Source organism: Syngnathus floridae, chromosome 7, assembly GCF_059516105.1.
Source record: "Syngnathus floridae isolate MCC-2025c chromosome 7, RoL_Sflo_1.0, whole genome shotgun sequence".
Lineage (NCBI taxonomy): Eukaryota > Metazoa > Chordata > Actinopteri > Syngnathiformes > Syngnathidae > Syngnathus > Syngnathus floridae.
The window spans coordinates 11949249-11968095 of record NC_142419.1 but is presented as its reverse complement, the minus strand read 5'-3'; the positions used below and the strand labels follow the sequence as shown (position 1 = coordinate 11968095).

Below are 18847 nucleotides of genomic sequence, written 5' to 3'. Positions count from 1 at the left end.
GACCATCATCCAGTCCATCCTCTGCACCTCCATCACTGTCTGGTTTGGATCAACCACCAAAGAAGACAAGCACAGACTGCAACGGACAATCAGGACTGCAGAAAAGATCATCGGGACCAACCTCCCATCTATCCGGCAGGACCAGGAAAGGTGCAAGTGACATCTCTACAGACCCTTCACACTCAGGTTGCAGTCTGTTGGAAGTACTCCCCTCCGGATGGCGTTACAGAGCGCTGTACCCCAAAAGCAGCAGACCGAAGAGACAGCTTCTTCCTCCAGGCTGTTGCTTTGATGAACTCACACCTCTCTGAGACATTGCTGTGCAATAACATCCTGCTCTCGACGCTTCATCTTTTTGTACCATGTGTCCTCTCTGCATCCATTGCAGCCTGGTCATTCTGGAAGAGGTGATCCTCCCTCCCATCTGTGGTCTCAGGTTTCTCATTTCCCCTAGTAGGAGTTTTGAGTTTATCCTTGCCCTCCTGGGAGGTTTCAGATGTTTGAGAATAATTGTCAATTTTTGCACATGTTGTCCTGAATGTGGTTAGCTACCCCGGAATCAAATTGCTTGTTTGGCATGCTCAAACTTGGCAAATCAACATTGATTTGATTTTCAGTGTCCAACCTGAGCCAGTAGATGGCACTAGAGTGGAAAAATACCTCCTTTTTAAAATAACACCAAAGGACACGGCACATCGAGGCACTTAATTGTCTTTTTCGCATGCACATTTTTTATTGAATATGTTGACAAGAGAAAATCACTACACTGGCTTTTGTCATCAATACAAGAAAAATAAATTACAGGACTCTCAACTCGTTCTCCAAGCATCACTGCCAATAACAAATCTGCCTTCACACATACACCATTAACTGTATTATTCCGCTTCTTTGTTTTATTCCTCTCATTTTTTTGACGTACTACCAGATAATTCATCCGATCCACCCCATTCCAATTTCAACATATTTCAAATATTCATGTCATGGGTGCTTCCATTTTTTTCATTCCAAAAACGCTTTTGCAAAATTCACAAATTTCCAGCCAAATTTTCCCCCCTCATTCCGAATGGCACATTCGGCATTTCACGTTGATATCGTTCCAGTTTGACATTCACGTCAGTCTGCACGTTCATGGACTTTCAAATGTCACGTTTAAAATGCGTGCTAAATTTTGCACAAATCAATTCTTCTCTTTTTAGGACAGAATTCAACTGCTCATCTTATTCCTACCTATTCCAAAACTTCCCACTTAGCAAAAATGTTCAACCTTGCTTACGTTTTTCTCGCGTACCGTTTTTTCAAATTTTCGCTTACCGTTTTTCCTCGCTTAGCGTTTTTTCTCGCCTACCATTTTCCCCTCGCTTACCGTTCACTTACCGTTTTTCTCACTTACATTTATTTTCGCTTAGTATTTTCCTGCTTTGTTTTTTGACCGTTCTCGCACACCATTTTTTTCTCGCTTACCGTTTTTCTCGCTTGTCATTATTTCTCGCCTTTTCACATCAATCGCTAGCATTCCCCCATTCCCAAGTTTTCATCCAGCTTCTGTGCCTTCACACGCAGTTTCTCAAGACACTACATTCTCTTATCACTACTCATCATCCAATCAGTCAAAATGATCTCTTGATCGGGCCAGGAAAACTATCTTAACTACAAATACTGCGCATTTCAATGCAATAAACACGAAGCCAAGGATGCACAAAGGCAATCAAAAAGAGAAAATAAAAGCATGCAAGTTTGGCTTATTCTCATAGCCAATTAGACTTAAATATTAAACTATAAAGTGGTTACTTTTGTACAATTATTCCACAAACCATCTAAGGCTCGTGGAAAAGGCTGTGCCAGTCCTCACATTTTAGCGCAGGCTGGTCTAAGCGGAGCTTTGCTTGATCTCCTTGATGGACACGAAACCCCACACGTTCATCTGCGTGATGCTTTGTAGATCGGCCTCTCGGTATTTGTACGCCACCTTGTCGACGCCGTTGATTGTGATCTGGAAGTGATCGTCGGCGCACTTGATGACAACCTGAGCGACAACAGGACACCATGAAAAAAAATCCAGTCATGTGACGTTCACGTTGCCATTTTCGGGACTTGCGAACAAGTCTTCCGAAGACAATTCATGCTCTTGCGGACATTTCTGAGCAGCATCACGGGTGGTCGGATGGTTCCTGCACTTCCTTTTGAATGTGACATTTCCATTCCATACTTTTTGTAGTTCGGGAAAGTAAATCACTCCAACCTTTACTCGCTAGCGGCTAGGTGCTCTTCAACCAGTAAATGGCCGCTTCCCATAGGAAACACTCAAGTGTTGTTTAAGATTGAAGTATGTTTAGGGAGGTTCTACAAGACGGAATAGGTTTTGACAGCCACAGTTGTATGAATACGCCTTGCACATACAAACAAAGAACGGAGCGACAATTGGATACAATAAACTTTCCGGCACCAATCAAAGGTAAGGAAAATTCCGCACGGAGGTTTGGAAACCACGAAACTGTAAGGCGGGTGTGTTCAGAAATACGGTGCGATTCACGTCACCTTGACTTCTTGTCCGGGTCCAGAGCTTTGTGTGGGATGCTCCTCTCTTTCGTTCCAAGTTGTGTTCACTCTGGAGTTCAGCCAAATCTTCTTGGTTACAAAGTTCAACTTGAGGAGCAGCGCGACCGCCTTGTCGTCGTTGTCGTTGTCGTCAGGCACAAACAGGCCGACTTTAAACCTGCAACGCAGATGTACAACTGTGTGTTCGTGTGGGAGTGGGTGCGGGGGGCTTGTGGGGTCCTCGTACCAATCTGCCAGTTTATTTGCTCGTCCTGTGATGGTGATGGCGTTGGTCACACGGAGACCTCCCTTCAGTTTGACAATTGATCCAAGCTGCAAACATGTAATCAAAACATAACGGGCCAAAACATCTTGAGTAGAAATCGAATGCGAATGCTAAGATCTGACACTGAAATGAGATTGTGTGGAAATCATTACAACTGTCTTTTGAACCTGTCCAGAAACGTGGGATGCAGAGAGAGAGAGAGAGAGAGAGAGAGAGAGAGAGAGAGAGAGAGAGAGAGAGAGAGAGAGAGAGAGAGAGAGAGAGAGAGAGAGAGTAAAATCAACTCACTGCATTCGCTGACTTGGCGAGCTTGCATCTGTGCAAGAGTACGCTGTCACCAGAATGGCTTTCCTCTGCCTTCTCTGAGGTGATTGCATAATGCGCTTTGGGCATCTTGCACATGAAGCTGTTGGGTATCTTGCAGCTCATCTGCTTCCATTTTCCAGCCTGAAGGATGAGCATGATGGGTTTCAGCGGATCGCGCAGATGCTCTCGCAAACGGTCAATTGGCCATGCACCTTTTGCGACATCGCCACACAGTCCTTTTTCAGGTGTTTGGGCTCTTCCGGGGCCCAGTCGGTGAAGGTCACCTCGTGGCGGTCCGACCACTCAAACATGCCGAGGACACTCTGGTCATTCAGTCCGGTCCACATGTCGCTGGTGTCTGCAGAGGACAAAGGCGAGAAGATCTCTCACCCAGCGTTCAGGGGATAGCCGTTCTACGAAGACGCTGTACGCACCGAGGGCGGAAGCATTTTTCACCCACGTCTGCTCCACCTCGGAAAGGATGGACACCAGATTGGCACCCGATTTCTTACAGTCAGCTTGAGCAGCGGCCCACTCCTTCTTGTCCTCAAAAGCTTTGTAGCAGAAGCCCGCAAACTCCTCCCAGGACTCTCCCAAGCATCTCGGCTCTGCAGGTGAGATCCCGTGCGGGGTTAGCAGTAGTTGAGCACTTGACATGAAAAAATGCTCCGTGAACTCACCTCCGTCCGCAAATGTGAAGGCCTGATCCGTCGAGTCGGCATTCCTGCAGGTCGCACATGTGACAATGAGCTGGGCCTCTTATTGGTGCTTTGCCATAAACGTTGGCCACTCACTTGAGGGAGGTGATCCCGTTCTGGCCGGAGCCAGCAAAGCCCTTCTTTGCCACGGCTTTCATCACAATACAGTCTCCTCCGATGTCGTCACGAATGACGCCGGCGTGAATAGCGGCCTTGCAGACGCTTGAGTCCTGCACTCACATCAAGTCAAGTACTCAACTGGCGGGTCACGATAGGGAGGATTTGACTTTCTGATTGGTGTGTGGAAATGAAATCATCTTTCAAATGGAACTCATTTGAAAATCCCAATTGAAATGTAGGTTCTGCCAAGAGCCAGTGCCTCTCCAGTCCAAGGGTCAGCAATCACGTACGTACCTTATTGTAGACCAAGGTTCCGGTGACATTGTGTTTGGAGTTGGCGCACTTGGGCGGGCAGTGGAAGCTGCAGAAGGCAAGGACAAGCAAATTGACGACAGGCGCCCACCGTCGTGGAAACACCGGGGCAAGTGCGACTCACGTCATTGCCTTGGTCAAGTGGAGGCTGTTGAACGTGTTGTCACAGGTCATCGTATCTGTCAGACAAAAGGTGATATCAAAAGACGGGTTGTATGTTTTTCCCGGCAGCGGAGGGAGAGACTCGCTTACCGTCACGTGCGCATCCCAAGAGGTCAAAGCTGAGGCCGAAGTCAACGCTGTCCTCCAGCGGCTGGATGCGGACGTGCTGAGCGGAAAACGCAGAGCCAAACCGGTGCTCCCCCCCTCCGGTAAACTAGCAATAGCACTCTCGTTTGTAATGGCAGGTTTGGGCAGCCCGGTCGGCGTCAGGTCGACTGGCTGGCCGCTCACCTTTTCGTCCGGGTGATCAGTCCAGCTTTTGCCGTCAACACTCGTCTTCATCTCAAAGTCGATGACCCAGGACCTTTGGTCAGTGTGAGGACAGCCCTGGGTGATGATCCCGGTCACCTTTCTCACGTGACCCAGGTTCACCTGGATCCAGCTGGTGGAGGCTGCAGGACACAAGTTCGCTCAGGACACCAAATTGCCAGCGCCGAAGTAGCTTTCGGTTGTCTACGTACGATCTTGTGACGGTCTCCAGCAGGAATTCTTGCTCAATTGAGCTTTCTCGGGGCTGGCGTCGCTCATCGAGGAGGAGGCTTCAAACGCTGAGTCCGCCTCGACCAAATTGTCAAGACACACTGAGGACAACCCAGAATCATGTTGCAACCGATCTCTGATAACGGAATCCTTGTATTGTATAGTTTCAGGCATTGTTAGGCGCCGTCGATTCACTAGGCCAATGGTCGCCAAGCTTGTATGGCGAGTGGTCCCCTGAACCTTTCAGTCATCGCATCAACGTCCGTAGCAGACAGACCATTCAATGTGCCATCATACCCCAACTCTGGTCGGGAGATACCGCATTAGACAACAGAGACGTGAAGCCCACCTTTCCGTTCGCAGCTGTAGACCAAGTGCAGGTACTTGGAGACTGCAGGGCAGGTCTCCCGGACGCCCTCAAAAGGGTCAGCAAGACAATATTGACGGTTGTCACATTTCTGCCTGTAGTGAGGGAGGGCTCCTCGCACCACGCAAGTCTCTGCAAGTCACAAGGCCGAGTGGAAGCTTATTTGGCTGCAACGGTCGTATCGTCGGACCACGGACGACGTCGCTTATGTCCTGTCTTACCCTTGGTTGCGTTCTGAGTTGGACAAAGGCTGCCGCTCCTCCGTCCGTAGAAGGCCGACTGGATGCGGATGACGCTTTGACTCTCACTCTGACAAAAGAGGTCGACGTGCTTCTGCTGGTTGCACACAAGGATCTTCCGAAAACCTGCGAGCGCACCGTGGTGTCTTTTTTCCGTCTCGCGTCTTTTGACGTCAACCTTCAGGATTCGGGGAGACTGACTTACCGTCATGGCGTGGAGGTTCCGGTTTATGTCCTGCGAGGCAAAAGCCAAAGATGGGCATCAACATGAATTGGCCATGAGTCACATCTTACCTCGAGCTTTTTTCTTGCATATGTAGTTCCTCTTCTTCTGGCAGTTGTCAAATTTCCAATTTCCCAGTTCACGTTTAGTATGAAAGGAAAGGCAGCTTTCACCAGAGGGTTTACTAGGGCCATCTGTAAGGAGACAGCAGATACTATGCGCTCCTCTCCATTGCCCCAGACTGTCGGCAACAAATATTGGATGGCGTTTGGGCCGACCTGTGGTCCAGTGGGTGTAACGAAAGGGAGACCCGTCAGTCCACTTGCGGCCCTCTTGCGTGATCGTGGTGTTGGTGGCCAACCACAGAGAAGTAACGTTTCGAAGTCCGGTGGACAGAACTTTGGATCAAACATGAATAAGATGACATCAGTAAATGCCTTTAAGCTTATACGTATCACGGTTATAAATCCATTGACGTTTTACTCATTGTGGTCACTATAAAGTGGAACAGCATATCTTTTGTCTGAATTCCTCGTCGTCATAGCGTCACCAGCTCATTTTTACCCCTGTTCCGAGTAGCGTCTCAGAGCAAGCCGTTTTGGTGCGGCCTCTTTAAATGCAAATGAGATATCTCAAACCACGCCGCCGCCAGGCCGGACATTTCCTTGCGCCGCAAACCTTTAGCTCGAATTAAAGATGTCAACAGCAGAAGACTTGTCCTTCCAACCATACATAACACGTAACAGAATAAATCCCCTCCCAATATTTATGAACGTGGTTAAGATAAGCAGTAAGCTAATACTAGCATTAGCGAGAAACTTACAAACGCATTCAACACATTCTTGCGTTCCCTAAGAATAAAACATGCAACTAGCTGATATGACTACTCAAAATACATCCACAAGAAGTGACAAATCAGCAGAAAGACCGATGCTAATGCTACGACAATGACGGCATCCTAGACACGCGATACCAAAGTTAAATACGGTTTATTATTTTTGTGTCATCTTAAGCTTAGCGCTTTACTGTGTCTGTTGTTTCCATAGATTGAAGGAACAGAATCTTCAAAGAAACAAAGTTTTTCGGCAAATCCTTCTCGATAATGACGAGTTTCTTTTGTATACTGTCGAGTTTTTTGTATGACGGCCTTTTGCAAGGATTTGTCAATCCCTATAGCTGTCCTTTTCTAGTCAGATGCGAAAAATGTCAAGACAGACAACCACTTGCCGTCTGGTAACCAACTGCAGGTGACGTCACAAACAGCGTTTTTTGTCTTGAGCAATGAAAGACAACTGGCAAACAAGTTCTTTCAAAATGTCACTTTACTTTAGCATATACGCCAGCCTCTACAAATATCACAAGATTCTCAACCAACAGTCCCAATCGAGCCCATAAGCCTACCTTCTATGACAGTCTGCTCCGTGTTGTCGGTGATGCTGAGCAGGTCGCCTCCGAGGCGGACGCAGTCGTCTCGCGCCTCCTGCCAGGTCTTGGCATTGTTGCGGTTGATCAGGTAACAGAAGTCGCTGTAGGGGTTCTCCACCCACGAGCCGCATTTTTCGCTCCAGCCTGCAAGCAAGACTCGTGTCACTTGAGGGCCAACTGGCCAACGACCAATCACGTGTCGGCCGCAGGATGGTATGCCCACCTGCTTGCGGCTCATCATGGCGAGCCTCTCGGATTTTGGCTGCAAGAACGCAAGGGGGATCAAACATGAGAGAGCAGTGAGAGGTCAAAGGGAGCTGTGGTGACTTTTGGACCTTTTTTGCAGACAGATGGCTGCTCTTCAGTGCAGGGCCACTGATGAAATTGTCCAGAAGCTGACAGAGCAAAGCAGTCACCGCGTCCTGTAGATGGTTCTCCCCTCAGCGTGACGTAGTCCTGCGGATGACAGGATGGATACCACTTGAGTGCGTTTGGTGTTGCAACATTGTGACCAACTCAACTTTGGCTTTCTCATATCACATTCTACAAACATTTTAGACAGCTGTAGACGTTTTGCTTACTACAGACGTTGCGTCGCTCCAGGAAAATTTCTTGTCTTTGTTGTTCTTGAGTCCCATGAAAAGCCAATATCCTTTATCATCTCGCACGTGAGCTTGAAGAAAGCAGAACAAGCGCTAGTTGCAAAGACGCTGAGAAGCATTGCGGGATGATCATGGAATTGTCAGTTTGTCTGGGCACTCACCAGCCAAGAATTTGATTTCATCCTCTGAGTGGACGCTGGCCAAGTGACCTTTCTGTTCTGTGCAAAATTTCTCAGCCGAGTCCCAATTCTTACGTATCCTCTCAAAACGATAGCAGGAATCGTCGAACAGGAAGTCGCCGGGGTCGCAGGAGGAAGCTGAAGCCACGAACAAACTTGGATTGGAAAAGCACGGCGGGACGATGCAGGAGTAAAAACAAGAATGACAGCCACTCACTCTCCACTCGATCGTAACCAAAGTCTTTCAAGGAACACTGCCGGCCCTTCGGGCAGTCTGCAGAAAGACCACACGATTAAAATGTCCTTTTTGACATCACCGTGACAACTCCTGAGCAGGCTTACCGTCCAGCGGGCGCTCGCACATGAAGGCCAAGGAGGATCCGCACGAGGCTTGTCGCCACTTTCCTGGCTGACTCTCGGTCCACGAGCCTTGGTTGACGTACACGCAGGACTCTACGTCGGAGCTGTCGGGAGAAGTCGTGAAAAGCATCTTACAAACAGGATGAACGGGAGGGAGGTTCTTTTCTTGCTCTCTTTCAACAAAAGCCTTTTTTTTTCTCCCCCCCTCGTCACGTGTGCTCTTTCTCATTTTGGAAAGCGGGCCCAAAACCTTGCCTAACATTCAAGACACGACCTTCTTACCTTCTAACCTGACGCGAGTCCCAGTTGGAGTAGCCCGCCGTCACGCGGACATCTGACCAAGTCAGCTCCGTTTGCTCCTTGTCATACCAACACCAAGCCTCGTCGCAATTCTGCGGAGACCGATCCCGCTTGTCAGTCGCGTGCGTACCAGTAGAGAATCGACTGCTTGCGCGTCCGTCTCACCAGATTGGAGAGTCCGATCCAGAAGGGGTTCTTGCCCATTTCCTTCTTCACAAAGGCTTCCTCGTCCGACGAGGTGATGGAGACCAAGTCGCCGCCCTCCCAGAAGCAGTTGTGCCGAGCCCCCAGCCAACCGTTGGGGGTCTCCATCTTCTTGTAGCAACTGGACTGGTGAAGACTCCACCCCTTCTCACAGGCTGATTTAGGAATAGCTGAGGACACCATTATTATGCCGTTATTTAGAATGGCAGAAATATAGAATTATCCGCACGTAATGGCATGACTGTCTTGTCACCAGCTCAGTGGCCTAGTAGTAGAGAGTCCGCCCTGAGACTGGAAGGTTGTGGGTTCGAACCCCGGCCGGGTCATACCAAAGACTATAAAAATGGGACCCATTGCCTCCCTGCTTGGCACTCAGCGTTAAGGGTTGGACTTGGGGGGTTAGATCACCAAATGATTCCCGAGCGCGGCACCGCTGCTGCTCACTGCTCCCCTCTCCCCCAGGGGATGGATCAAAATCACATGGGGATGGGTCAAATGCAGAGGACAACCACACCCAGATGTGTGTGTGACGATGATCATTGGGACTTGACTTTAACTTTATGTTGTGGAAACTAAACTCCAGTGAGTTGTTTACCAATCGTGTCAACTGCGGCACCGAGAATCAAAGGACTTTGGAAAAGGCCTTCCTTAATAATACTTTGTATCCGATGACGCAACTCTAAGCATAAGACCAAGGTCAAATCATGCCTCTTCCTCTTCTCTTGCAGATGTAGCTGCTGCGCTTCTCCTCACAGTCGGCTCTTGCCCAGCGGCCGTCGGCAGTGAGCAAGGAAAGGCAGTTTCCACCGGGGCTTTCTCCGGCGATGCCTGGAAGGAGACGACAAATGCTAAGCACTCGTCCGTTTTGTCGCCGACAAACTTTCCCCAAGTTATAGGCCGACCTGTGTTCAGGTTTTTGTAAGTGGACATGGATCCGTCAATCCACTCGATGCCGTGAGTGATATTGGCGTTGGCGCCCAACCACAGCGTGGGACTGCTCAGAGGACGGGCGTACAGACCTTTGGATCAAAGTTAAACAACGACCAAGAGTTTGAACATCGTACAGGTGCGTGTGTAGCAGCAGCATTGTTCCTTCTGGAGTCCACGGGGCATAAACTGTGCGAGCCGCTATCGTGTCCTCCGGGCAGTTTACCTTGTATGAAGGCCTGCTCATGAGAGTGGGTGATGCTGAGCAGGTCGCCTCCGAGGCCGACGCAGTCATCTCGCGCCTCCTGCCAGGTCTTGGCACGGTTGTGGTTGATCAGGTAGCAGAAGTCGTCGGACGGGTTGTCCATCCACCAGCCGCACTTTTTGCTCCAGCCTGCAAGCGAGAGCCGTGTCACTTGAGGGCAAAGTGGCGACCGACCAACCGACCACGTGTCGGCTGCAGGGTGGGGCGCCCACCTGGTCCCCATGTTGATGACGGCAAAACAGGTAGAGCCCCTTGGACCTTGGCTGCAAGAACGCAAGGGGGATCATATATGAGAGCAATGCCAGGTTAAAGGGCAAAGTGAGCTGTGGTGACTTGCGGACCTTTTTTGCAGATAGATGGCAGCTTTTCAGCGCAGGACCACTCATCAAATTGTCCAGAAGCTGACAGAGCAAAGCACTCTTTGAGTCCCGTAGACTTTTTTCCCACCAACTTTGTGACGTAGTCCTGCGGACGATACGGCGGACGCCACTTGAGCCCGTTTTGTGTTGCGCTTGGTTGAATGAGTTTTTCCATCCCGTGTTGTAGCATTTCAACTTTCTTTTGGTGAAATCACAACTTTGAGCGTTTCGGTGAAAACCGCAAACCCGAACCAGTTTCGTCATGTCATCCTGTTTAATTCTCCGGATTGCCGTCAAATTCTGCACTTTATCCTACAAGACGGATTCCTTTTTTTTTTTTAAATCTCATTCAAGTTTTCTTGTTCATTTTAATATCATTCGAAAGGAGAAATGGCAAGTTTGCTCCTCAAACGTTCCAGCTTACATACATATAAAGCATTTATCTATTCAATTCCAATCTTTTGCCTTCGGGTAGAGGCAAATGCCAACTTTTTTAGAGCGCAGTGAATTTTTTGCTTACTGAAGATTTTCCGTCAATCCACTCAACGTTGTTTTTCTTCTTCTTCAGTCCCACAAAAGGCTGAGATCTTCCTGCATCTCGCATGTGAGCTTGAGGAAAGCAGATCAAGCGCTTCAGCACAAAAAGAGCAACCGCTTGTCGGATGTTTCTTGGCAGTTACTGACCTGCCAAGAAATTGCCTTCCTCCGTTGAGAGGACGCTGGCCAGGTGACCTTTGTGTCCTTTGCAAAACCTCTCGGCGGCCCTCAGCACCTTCTTCGTCTCCTCAAAACGATAGCAAGAATCGTCAAACAGGAATTCGCCAGGGTCGCAGGAGGAAGCTGAAGCCACAAACAAGCTTGGATTAGAAAAGCACGGCGGAATGGTGCAAGAGTAAAAACAAGCGTGGCAGCCACTCACTCTCCACTCGAAGGTAACCAAAGTCTTTCAAGGAACACGGCCGGCCCTCCGGGCATTCTGCAGAAAGACCACACCACAATAGATACGTCCCTATCGACATGACAACTCCTGAGCAGGCTTACCGAGCAAGGAGCGCTCGCACATGAACGCCAACGAGGATCTGCACGAGCCGTGTCGCCACTTTCCTGGCTCAGTCCACGCGCCTTGGTTGACGTATGCGCAGGACTCTACGTCGGAGCTGTCGGGAGAAGTCGTGAAAAGCATCTGAGTATTTTTTCTTGCTATCAGAAGTCGTGAAAAGCATCTGTATTTTTTCTTGCTATCTGATGAAAAATTGACTAAAGGCCTTTTTTTCCCCCTCATCACGGTGCTCTTTCCCAATTTGGAAAGGGGCCCCAAAACCTCGCCAGACAGTGAAAGGACATCAAGACGTGACTTTTTTACCTTCCAACCTGACGCGAGTCCCAGTTGGAGTAGGTCGCCATCACGCGGACATTGGACCAAGTCATCATCTTTTGCTCCTTGTCATACCGACACCAAGCCTCGTCGCAATTCTGCAGAGACCAATCCCGCTTGTCAATCGCGTGCGTACCAGTAGAGAATCAACTGCTTGCGCTTCCGTCTCACCAGATTGGAGAGTCCGATCCAGAAGGGGTCGATGCCCATTTTCTCCTTTACGAAGGCTTCCTCGTCCGACGAGGCGATGGAGACCAGGTCGCCGCCCTCCCAGACGCAGTCTTGCCGAGCCCCCAGCCAACCGTTGGGGGTCGCCATCTTCTTGTAGCAACTGAAGCCGAAAGGGAGCCAGCCGTCGGCCATATCACATGACTTCTGATCGACTGAGGAAACATTTGGGGAATTGTAGAATATTTTTATTATATAATAATATCCATCCATCCATCCATCCATCCATTTTCTGTACCGCTTTGTCCCCACGGGGGTCGCGGGTGTGCTGGAGCCTGTCCCAGCGGTCATCGGGCAGTAGGCGGGGGACACCCTGAACCGGTTGCCAGCCAATCACAGAGACAACCATCTGCACTCGCACTACGGGCAATTTGGACTACTCAATCGGCCCGTCAAGCATGTTTTTGGAAAATGGGAGGAAACCAAAGTGCCCAGAGGAAACCCAAGCGGGCTCGGGGAGAAATCGGATGTGGAATTGAACTGGCACCCTCCTAACTGTGAGGCAGACGTGCTAACCAGTGCGCCACAGAGCCACCTCCTTTTTTTTTTTTTTAAAATAGCACTTATCTGTTTGGGCCTCTGGACGTGGGTAGAAAATAGAATCGGGTCTGCTGGGTCCCATCCAAATTTAACCATCAAGCAGTCTTGTTTGTGACCATCTCGGGGAAAGAAATTATATATCGTCTGTCTGGGATCAGACTTTTAACAATGAGTGGTTTGGTTTGTGACCGTTTAGGGTAGCGACTCAATGTAAAAAACACAAAGACACGCTGACCGGCGAATACAATTTATCGGGTTTTTTTTGCTACAGATTGTCGTGGAAAACAAGAAATTCAGACCAGCTGCAGTCTTCATTCCAGTTTTGCCGATTGCGTTAGCTCCGTGACTTGACAATTGACACGCTCACAAAGAGAAGCACGCTGGTACATTTCATCGAGAGGACTTCAGAAGCCTTCTCAAATCTTAGCGTTTGACAACATCAGTGCGAATCGGCCAAGCATCACGTTACCTCTTCCTCTTCTCTTGCAGATGTAGCTGCTGTTTTGTTGGCAATGGTGAAATTTCCAGCCACCATTGTGGGTGACAAAGTAAAGGCAGCGTCCGCCAGCGGCGTCAAAGGCATTATCTGGAAGGAGACGACAGATGCTAAGCGCTAAACCAACAAACATTTGACGGATTATAGACCGACCTGCTGTCAGGTTTTTGTAAGTCAACGGGGATCCATCAGTCCACTTGCTGCCTTCAGTGATATTGGCATTGGCGCCCAACCACAGCGTGGGACTGCTCAGAGGACGGGCGTACAGACCTTTGGATCAAAGTTAAACAACGATCAAGAGTTCGAACATTGTACAGGTGCGTGTGTAGCGGCGTTGTTCATTCTGGAGTTCATGCAGCATGAACTGTTCGAGCCTCCGTCGTGTCCTTACCTCGTATGAAGTTCTGTTCAGTGTCGTCGGCAATGCTGAGCAGGTCGCCTCCGTGGTCGACGCATTTGTCTCGCGCCTTCTGCCAGGTCGCGGCATGGTTGCGGCTCATCAGGTAGCAGAAGTCGTTGGATGGGTTGTCCATCCACCGGCCGCACTTTTTGCTCCAGCCTGCAAGCGAGAGCCGTGTCACTTGAGGGCCAACTGGCGATAAGAGCGCGACCACGGATGTGACTCCCACCTGGCCTGAATATTGACGACGAATGAGCGGTAACAGCCTCTCGAACCTTGGCTGCAAGTGGGATCAAGTATGAGCGCGCGCGTGAAAGGGCAAAGAGAGCCGTCGTGACTTTCAGACCTTTTTGGCAGATGGTTCGAAAATGGTTATCGGTGCAGCCGTATGAATAAAGATGTGCATCAAAGAAATAAACACCAATGCAGTATGTATCGCCTAGTAATTGCAATCCTGGGGTGTCGGCCTGCACACACGACAGAGGTTTGGAGTGCATGAAAGCTTTTCCTTTTTTTTTTTTTGCTCTTTCAATTCCAATTCTAATTGCCATCGAACTTGTTCCAGCTGATTTTCTGGAAAACATTTCTTTGCAGCTCTTCTCTGAACATTGCGGCCATTCCGGATAAAGTTTGACTTTTTTTGTTTTTGTTCAAGAAAATGTTCATTTCCTGCTTAAATGACACTTTGTATCTCACTTTTATGTCATTCTGGACAAATGACAACGTTTTAGGTAACTCAACATTTCACTTACGGTAGATGTTCCGTCAGTGAACTTAAAATTTTTTGCCTTGTCCCTGAGTCCCACCCAAGAACAGTGATTGTTTCTTAAGTGACCTTGAGAAAAGCAGAACAAGCGCAAGTTACAAAGATGCTGGTGAGCAATGCGGGATGATCATGAAATCGTCGGTTTGTCTTGGCGCTCACTTCTCAAGAATTCGATTTCGTCCTCTGAGTGGACACTGGGCAGATGACTTTTGCGTGTCTTGCAGAAGTTCTCAGCTTCATTCCAATAGTAAGTATTCCGAGTGAAATGATAGCAAGAAACGTTGAACAGGAATTCGCCGGGGTCGCAGGAGGAAGCTGAAGCCACAAACAAACTTGGATTAGAAAAGCACTGCAGGATGGTTCAGGAGTAAAAACAAGCGTGGCAGCCACTCACTCTCCACTCGATCGTAACCAAAGTCTTTCAAGGAACACTGTCGGCCCTCCGGGCAGTCTGCAGAAAGACCACACAATTGAAATGTCCCTTTTGACATAATATGACAATTCATGCGGGCTTACCGTCCGGCGAGCGCTCGCACATGTATGGCAACGAGGATCCGCACGAGCCGTGTCGCCACTTCCCTAGCCAATGGTCGGTGTTCTCGCCTTGGTTGACGAACGCGCAGGACTCGACGTCGGAGCTGTCGGGAAAAGTTGTGAAAAGCATCTCAGTAATTTTTCTTGCTTTCTGATGAAAAATTGACAAAAGCTTTCATTTCCCCCTCATCACGGTGCTCTTTTCCATTTTGGAAAAGCGAGATTTTGACAGTAAAAGGGCACAAAAACGTAACCTCCTTACTTTCCGTTTAGACCTTCAGTCCAGTTGGAGTAGGTCACCGTCACACGGCCATCCATTTTGGAAAGGGGCCCCAAATCCTTGCCTAACATTCAACACGTGACCTTCTTACCTTCCAACCTGACGGTTGTCCCAGTTGGAGTAGCTCGCCGTCACGCGGACATCGGACCAAGTCAGCTCCTTTTGCTCCTTGTCATACTGACACCAAGCCTCGTTGCAATTCTGCAGAGACCGATCCCGCTTGTCAGTCGCGTGCGTACCAGTAGAGAATCGATTGCTTGCGCGTCCGTCTCACCAGATTGGAGAGTCCGATCCAGAAGGGGTTCTTGCCCATTTCCTTCTTCACAAAGGCTTCCTCGTCCGACGAGGCGATGGAGACCAGATCGCCGCCCTCCCAGACGCAGTCGTGCCGAGCCCCCAGCCAACCGTTGGGGGTCTCCATCTTCTTGTAGCAACAGGAGCCGAAAGGGAGCCAGTCTTTCTCACACGCTAAGCCCGGATCAGCTGAGGACACATTTGAGACTTGTATGACGGACGTACTGGCATAACTGTCTTGTCATGGCATTTGTATCGGGATTTGTTTCACCAAATGCTTCAATGCAGCATTCATTCCAGTGCATGTTTCTCCATTTGCACTTACGATGACATCCTGTGTTATTTTTTCAGATTTGTATTAAAGTCCTAAATGACATTCAAAAGCAAACAACACACTTAACACACCTCACTGTCAGTGACTATTGGACGAAAATGAGAATGGATCAGCTCTCAAAAGGATAACGGTAAAATAGAGAAAAGAAGCTTGAGATTAAGTCGTTTGGGGTGGAGTTTTGCTTGCATCGACAATGTGGCAGGCAGCTTGCGACTATGAGCTCACCACTCACACAATGGCACTAAATTGTACACTTAGCCCACAAAAGACATTAGCAAATACGCCCTCGTGTGGAGGATTTCTGTACTGCTCGCTGAGAACCTGATGTGGCTCCTTTGTTAGCGACAGCAATAAAATGGGAGAACGTGCTATCAAGTTGTTCTTGAAAAGATCCCCTTGTGGAGTAACCAAACTTGGTTTTCTTGCAAGTCACTTTTTTTATTCCTTTACCTCAGGGGTCGGCAACCCAAAATGTTCAAAGAGCCATACCCCCCCCCAAAAATAACAATAACATAACTATCCGGAATCGCAAAAATCTAAAAGCCTTTTAGAAGGCAACATAGACTGTCAATAAATAAGCTGTATGTCTACCATTAAAATAATTAAGTATACTACAAATACAAAATGAACATTCCTGATTCCATGTCTGTTTTCCCTGCAGCGCATCCTGGAGATAATTAGGCACCAGGGAACTATTGATGTACGATAGAGTTCACGTACCTGCATTGGAGAGCTGTCTGTTCGATATCTGTCACGTCACACGACTCTTCACAGGCAATTGAGAAAGCTGGAGCTGAATTAATGTCCTTGATTTGCCGATCGGTGATATTGTTTGCCATTTTAATGACCCTTTCCCTTACTGTCCGAAAATAGGCACTCTTGATATTTTAATGAATGAATCCTTCACGTGCTCGCTATCGGTTTTCCGCGCTTTAGTATCTCCTGGGCTGCAACAAAACTTGCAGCAGTAGTTTGGAGATGCAATCCACTTCTTGAAACTGGTTTTTCGGTCCTCAAATCTCTCCACCGTCACTGTAATTGCCCCTTTCCTCACAGTTCCAACTGGGTGATCGGCGGCAAATTTAGCATGCTTTAGCTGAAATTGTCACTCCAAATTCCTCCTCTTGTTATTTGACAACGCCTCATTGCATATCAAACACGCAGGCAAATACTTCAGCATTGGCAATGAAAGCAAATAATTCAGTCCATTCTTTCTTAAAGCCTCTGTTCTCATCAGCAGTTCTACTCTTTTTGCCTTTTGAATCCATGGCCCGACACTCACGTACCTGTTTGTTTACAACTCGCCTCCGCCTTTTTGCGCCATTCTGAAATTTGGTATTTTTAATATATTTACAACTACATCCATTTTTACAGCATGACAATGTGTCATGATTACCATTTAAAAAACATTTAAAATAACCAACAACTAAAACATGTTTTTTCCATTTACATTGACTTTTGCAAAAGCTCCAGGGAGCCGCTAGATGCTAGAGCCGCATGTGGCTCCGGAGCCGCGGGTTGCCGATCCCCGATGCGGTATTGTGGCCGTGGCTCAGGCAGTAGAGCGGGTCGAGCTCTGCTTCCTCCTACTCTTTTTCGAGCAATCTACTTTATTTTATTTTTTTCATGGACTTAAATTTGGCACTTTAAAATGTCATTTGCTTTATTTTTCACTTTCTGTTTTAAATATGTTCGAAATAAAGATGTCATCATTTTGGGCTTCGATCCGGGCCCAAACCTGCGAGTTAGATCGAAGCCAAAGTGGTGACGTAGTTTTTACTTTGTCATAATGGATTGGCCGGTGACGTCGTTTGCTCGTTAAACAAGAAATAAGTTCAAAATCAACCAGAAGACCTTTAAGTTAGTCATTGGTCACTTAATTTTTATTCTATTATAGTTTATTCATCATTCCTGAACGCAAAGGATCTAAAGGTTCTAACTTTAGATCACAGGTGTCAAACTCAAGGCCCGCCACATCATTTTATGTGGCCCGCAAAGACAAATTGTGCATCGAATTTGTGTCATTACTAGAATTGCAAATTGTCTTTACTTTCAATATCTTTCTTTTTTTTTTTTTAAATATTTGACCAGGTTTTACTAGCCTGATTTGAAAACGAGCTATTTGTCCGTTTGTTTCGTAGCTTTTAGCGTATATGAGTTGCTCATACATTTATTTGGGGTGACAGTCATAATGGCCCTCTGAAAGAAGCTATGAATACAATGCGGCCCGCGGAAAAAATGAGTTTGAAACCCCTGCTTTAGATCCTTTGCATTCATCACTGATGAGAGGCATACTTTTTAATGTCAAAGAATTCTCACTTTAAAGTCAGAATCCTGTCACCACCCTTTTTTTCCTTCACCGGCCCTAATCCTCATCCGTACCAATCCAACTCCGAGATCGCAAATTACTCACTTGACGAAGTCCACGCGGCGCTCAACGCAAGAATACGCACAAGGCGCGCGGCCAGTGGGTTTGTCATCGCTCACGGGAGAGGAGATTCCACGCAAATAGTTTGCAGTCAACAATTCGACTCCAAAGCAAATGATGGACGGACTATACCAGTCACAAAAGGCTTGGGTGTTTTGATACCACTAGGACGTCGGCCAGCACGTGACGTCACAAAAGCTCCTAACACGTTTGCACGCCTTTGACCAGGCGAGAGTGGACGTGACATCGTAGACGCCTTTCACTCGCAATAAAGAAGAACGCAAATAAATAATGGGGGGGAAAAAAAGGAATGGGGGGGAAAAAAAGGGAAGTGTGGGGGGGGGGGGGGGGGGGGGTGTCACAAGTTGGAAAAAAAGGGAGGTGGCGGGGTGCACAAGTTTTGTCACTTACGGCTGCTAACAAACCTCCGAGTTGGGTTTGGATCAGAGCCAAAGTAACGCCATGTTGCATCGTACACGACACTGTGTCTATTTGGCACATGCACACAAATTGAATACACTCCACCGGTTTGACAATATAACCTAGCGACCAGGGATATATGCCACGTCGCAGAAGGCTCATCTGTCTATCAAACATGTCAATGCAGCTCTGCTTATCTTTTGCCCTTAGCTTGATAGCAAAGGTAATGCACCCGTGGACGGTCTTGGTGTTTCTACATGACTGGATCTCCACGATAGAGTTTAGTTGCTTGAAAGTGGATCTGAATCTTCAGCTACCCTCAGCCACTCTGTTCTGCAGAAAT

General features: G+C 48.1%; 1 protein-coding gene across 2 annotated transcripts; it reads right to left on the bottom strand.

Annotated features, from left to right (window-relative positions):
- Positions 1-708: 708 nt before the first annotated feature.
- LOC148395270 (macrophage mannose receptor 1-like) lies at positions 709-18241 on the bottom strand. Of its 2 annotated transcripts, XM_088380144.1 has the most exons (50): positions 18070-18241; positions 15303-15511; positions 15120-15229; positions 14731-14852; positions 14609-14665; positions 14374-14529; positions 14201-14283; positions 13795-13915; positions 13678-13728; positions 13440-13607; positions 13202-13318; positions 13022-13138; positions 11956-12167; positions 11773-11882; positions 11451-11566; positions 11329-11385; positions 11094-11249; positions 10930-11018; positions 10392-10515; positions 10263-10313; positions 10012-10179; positions 9761-9877; positions 9567-9686; positions 8820-9028; positions 8637-8746; positions 8337-8458; positions 8212-8268; positions 7977-8132; positions 7795-7886; positions 7549-7669; positions 7437-7475; positions 7190-7357; positions 6067-6186; positions 5860-5982; positions 5771-5800; positions 5548-5691; positions 5309-5458; positions 4941-5060; positions 4711-4871; positions 4510-4633; positions 4382-4436; positions 4240-4306; positions 3922-4055; positions 3808-3851; positions 3562-3735; positions 3340-3485; positions 3110-3268; positions 2783-2868; positions 2536-2713; positions 709-2023 (listed from the first exon to the last, which is right to left on the bottom strand). In XM_088380144.1, exons 1-50 carry the CDS (start codon positions 18134-18136, stop codon positions 1868-1870), a joined length of 5943 nt encoding a protein of 1980 aa, XP_088236270.1. In that variant the 5' UTR covers positions 18137-18241; the 3' UTR covers positions 709-1867. The 2 variants fall into 2 exon arrangements, with proteins under 2 accessions (XP_088236270.1, XP_088236269.1); XM_088380143.1 differs by having other exon boundaries at positions 13678-13915.
- Positions 18242-18847: the final 606 nt, after the last annotated feature.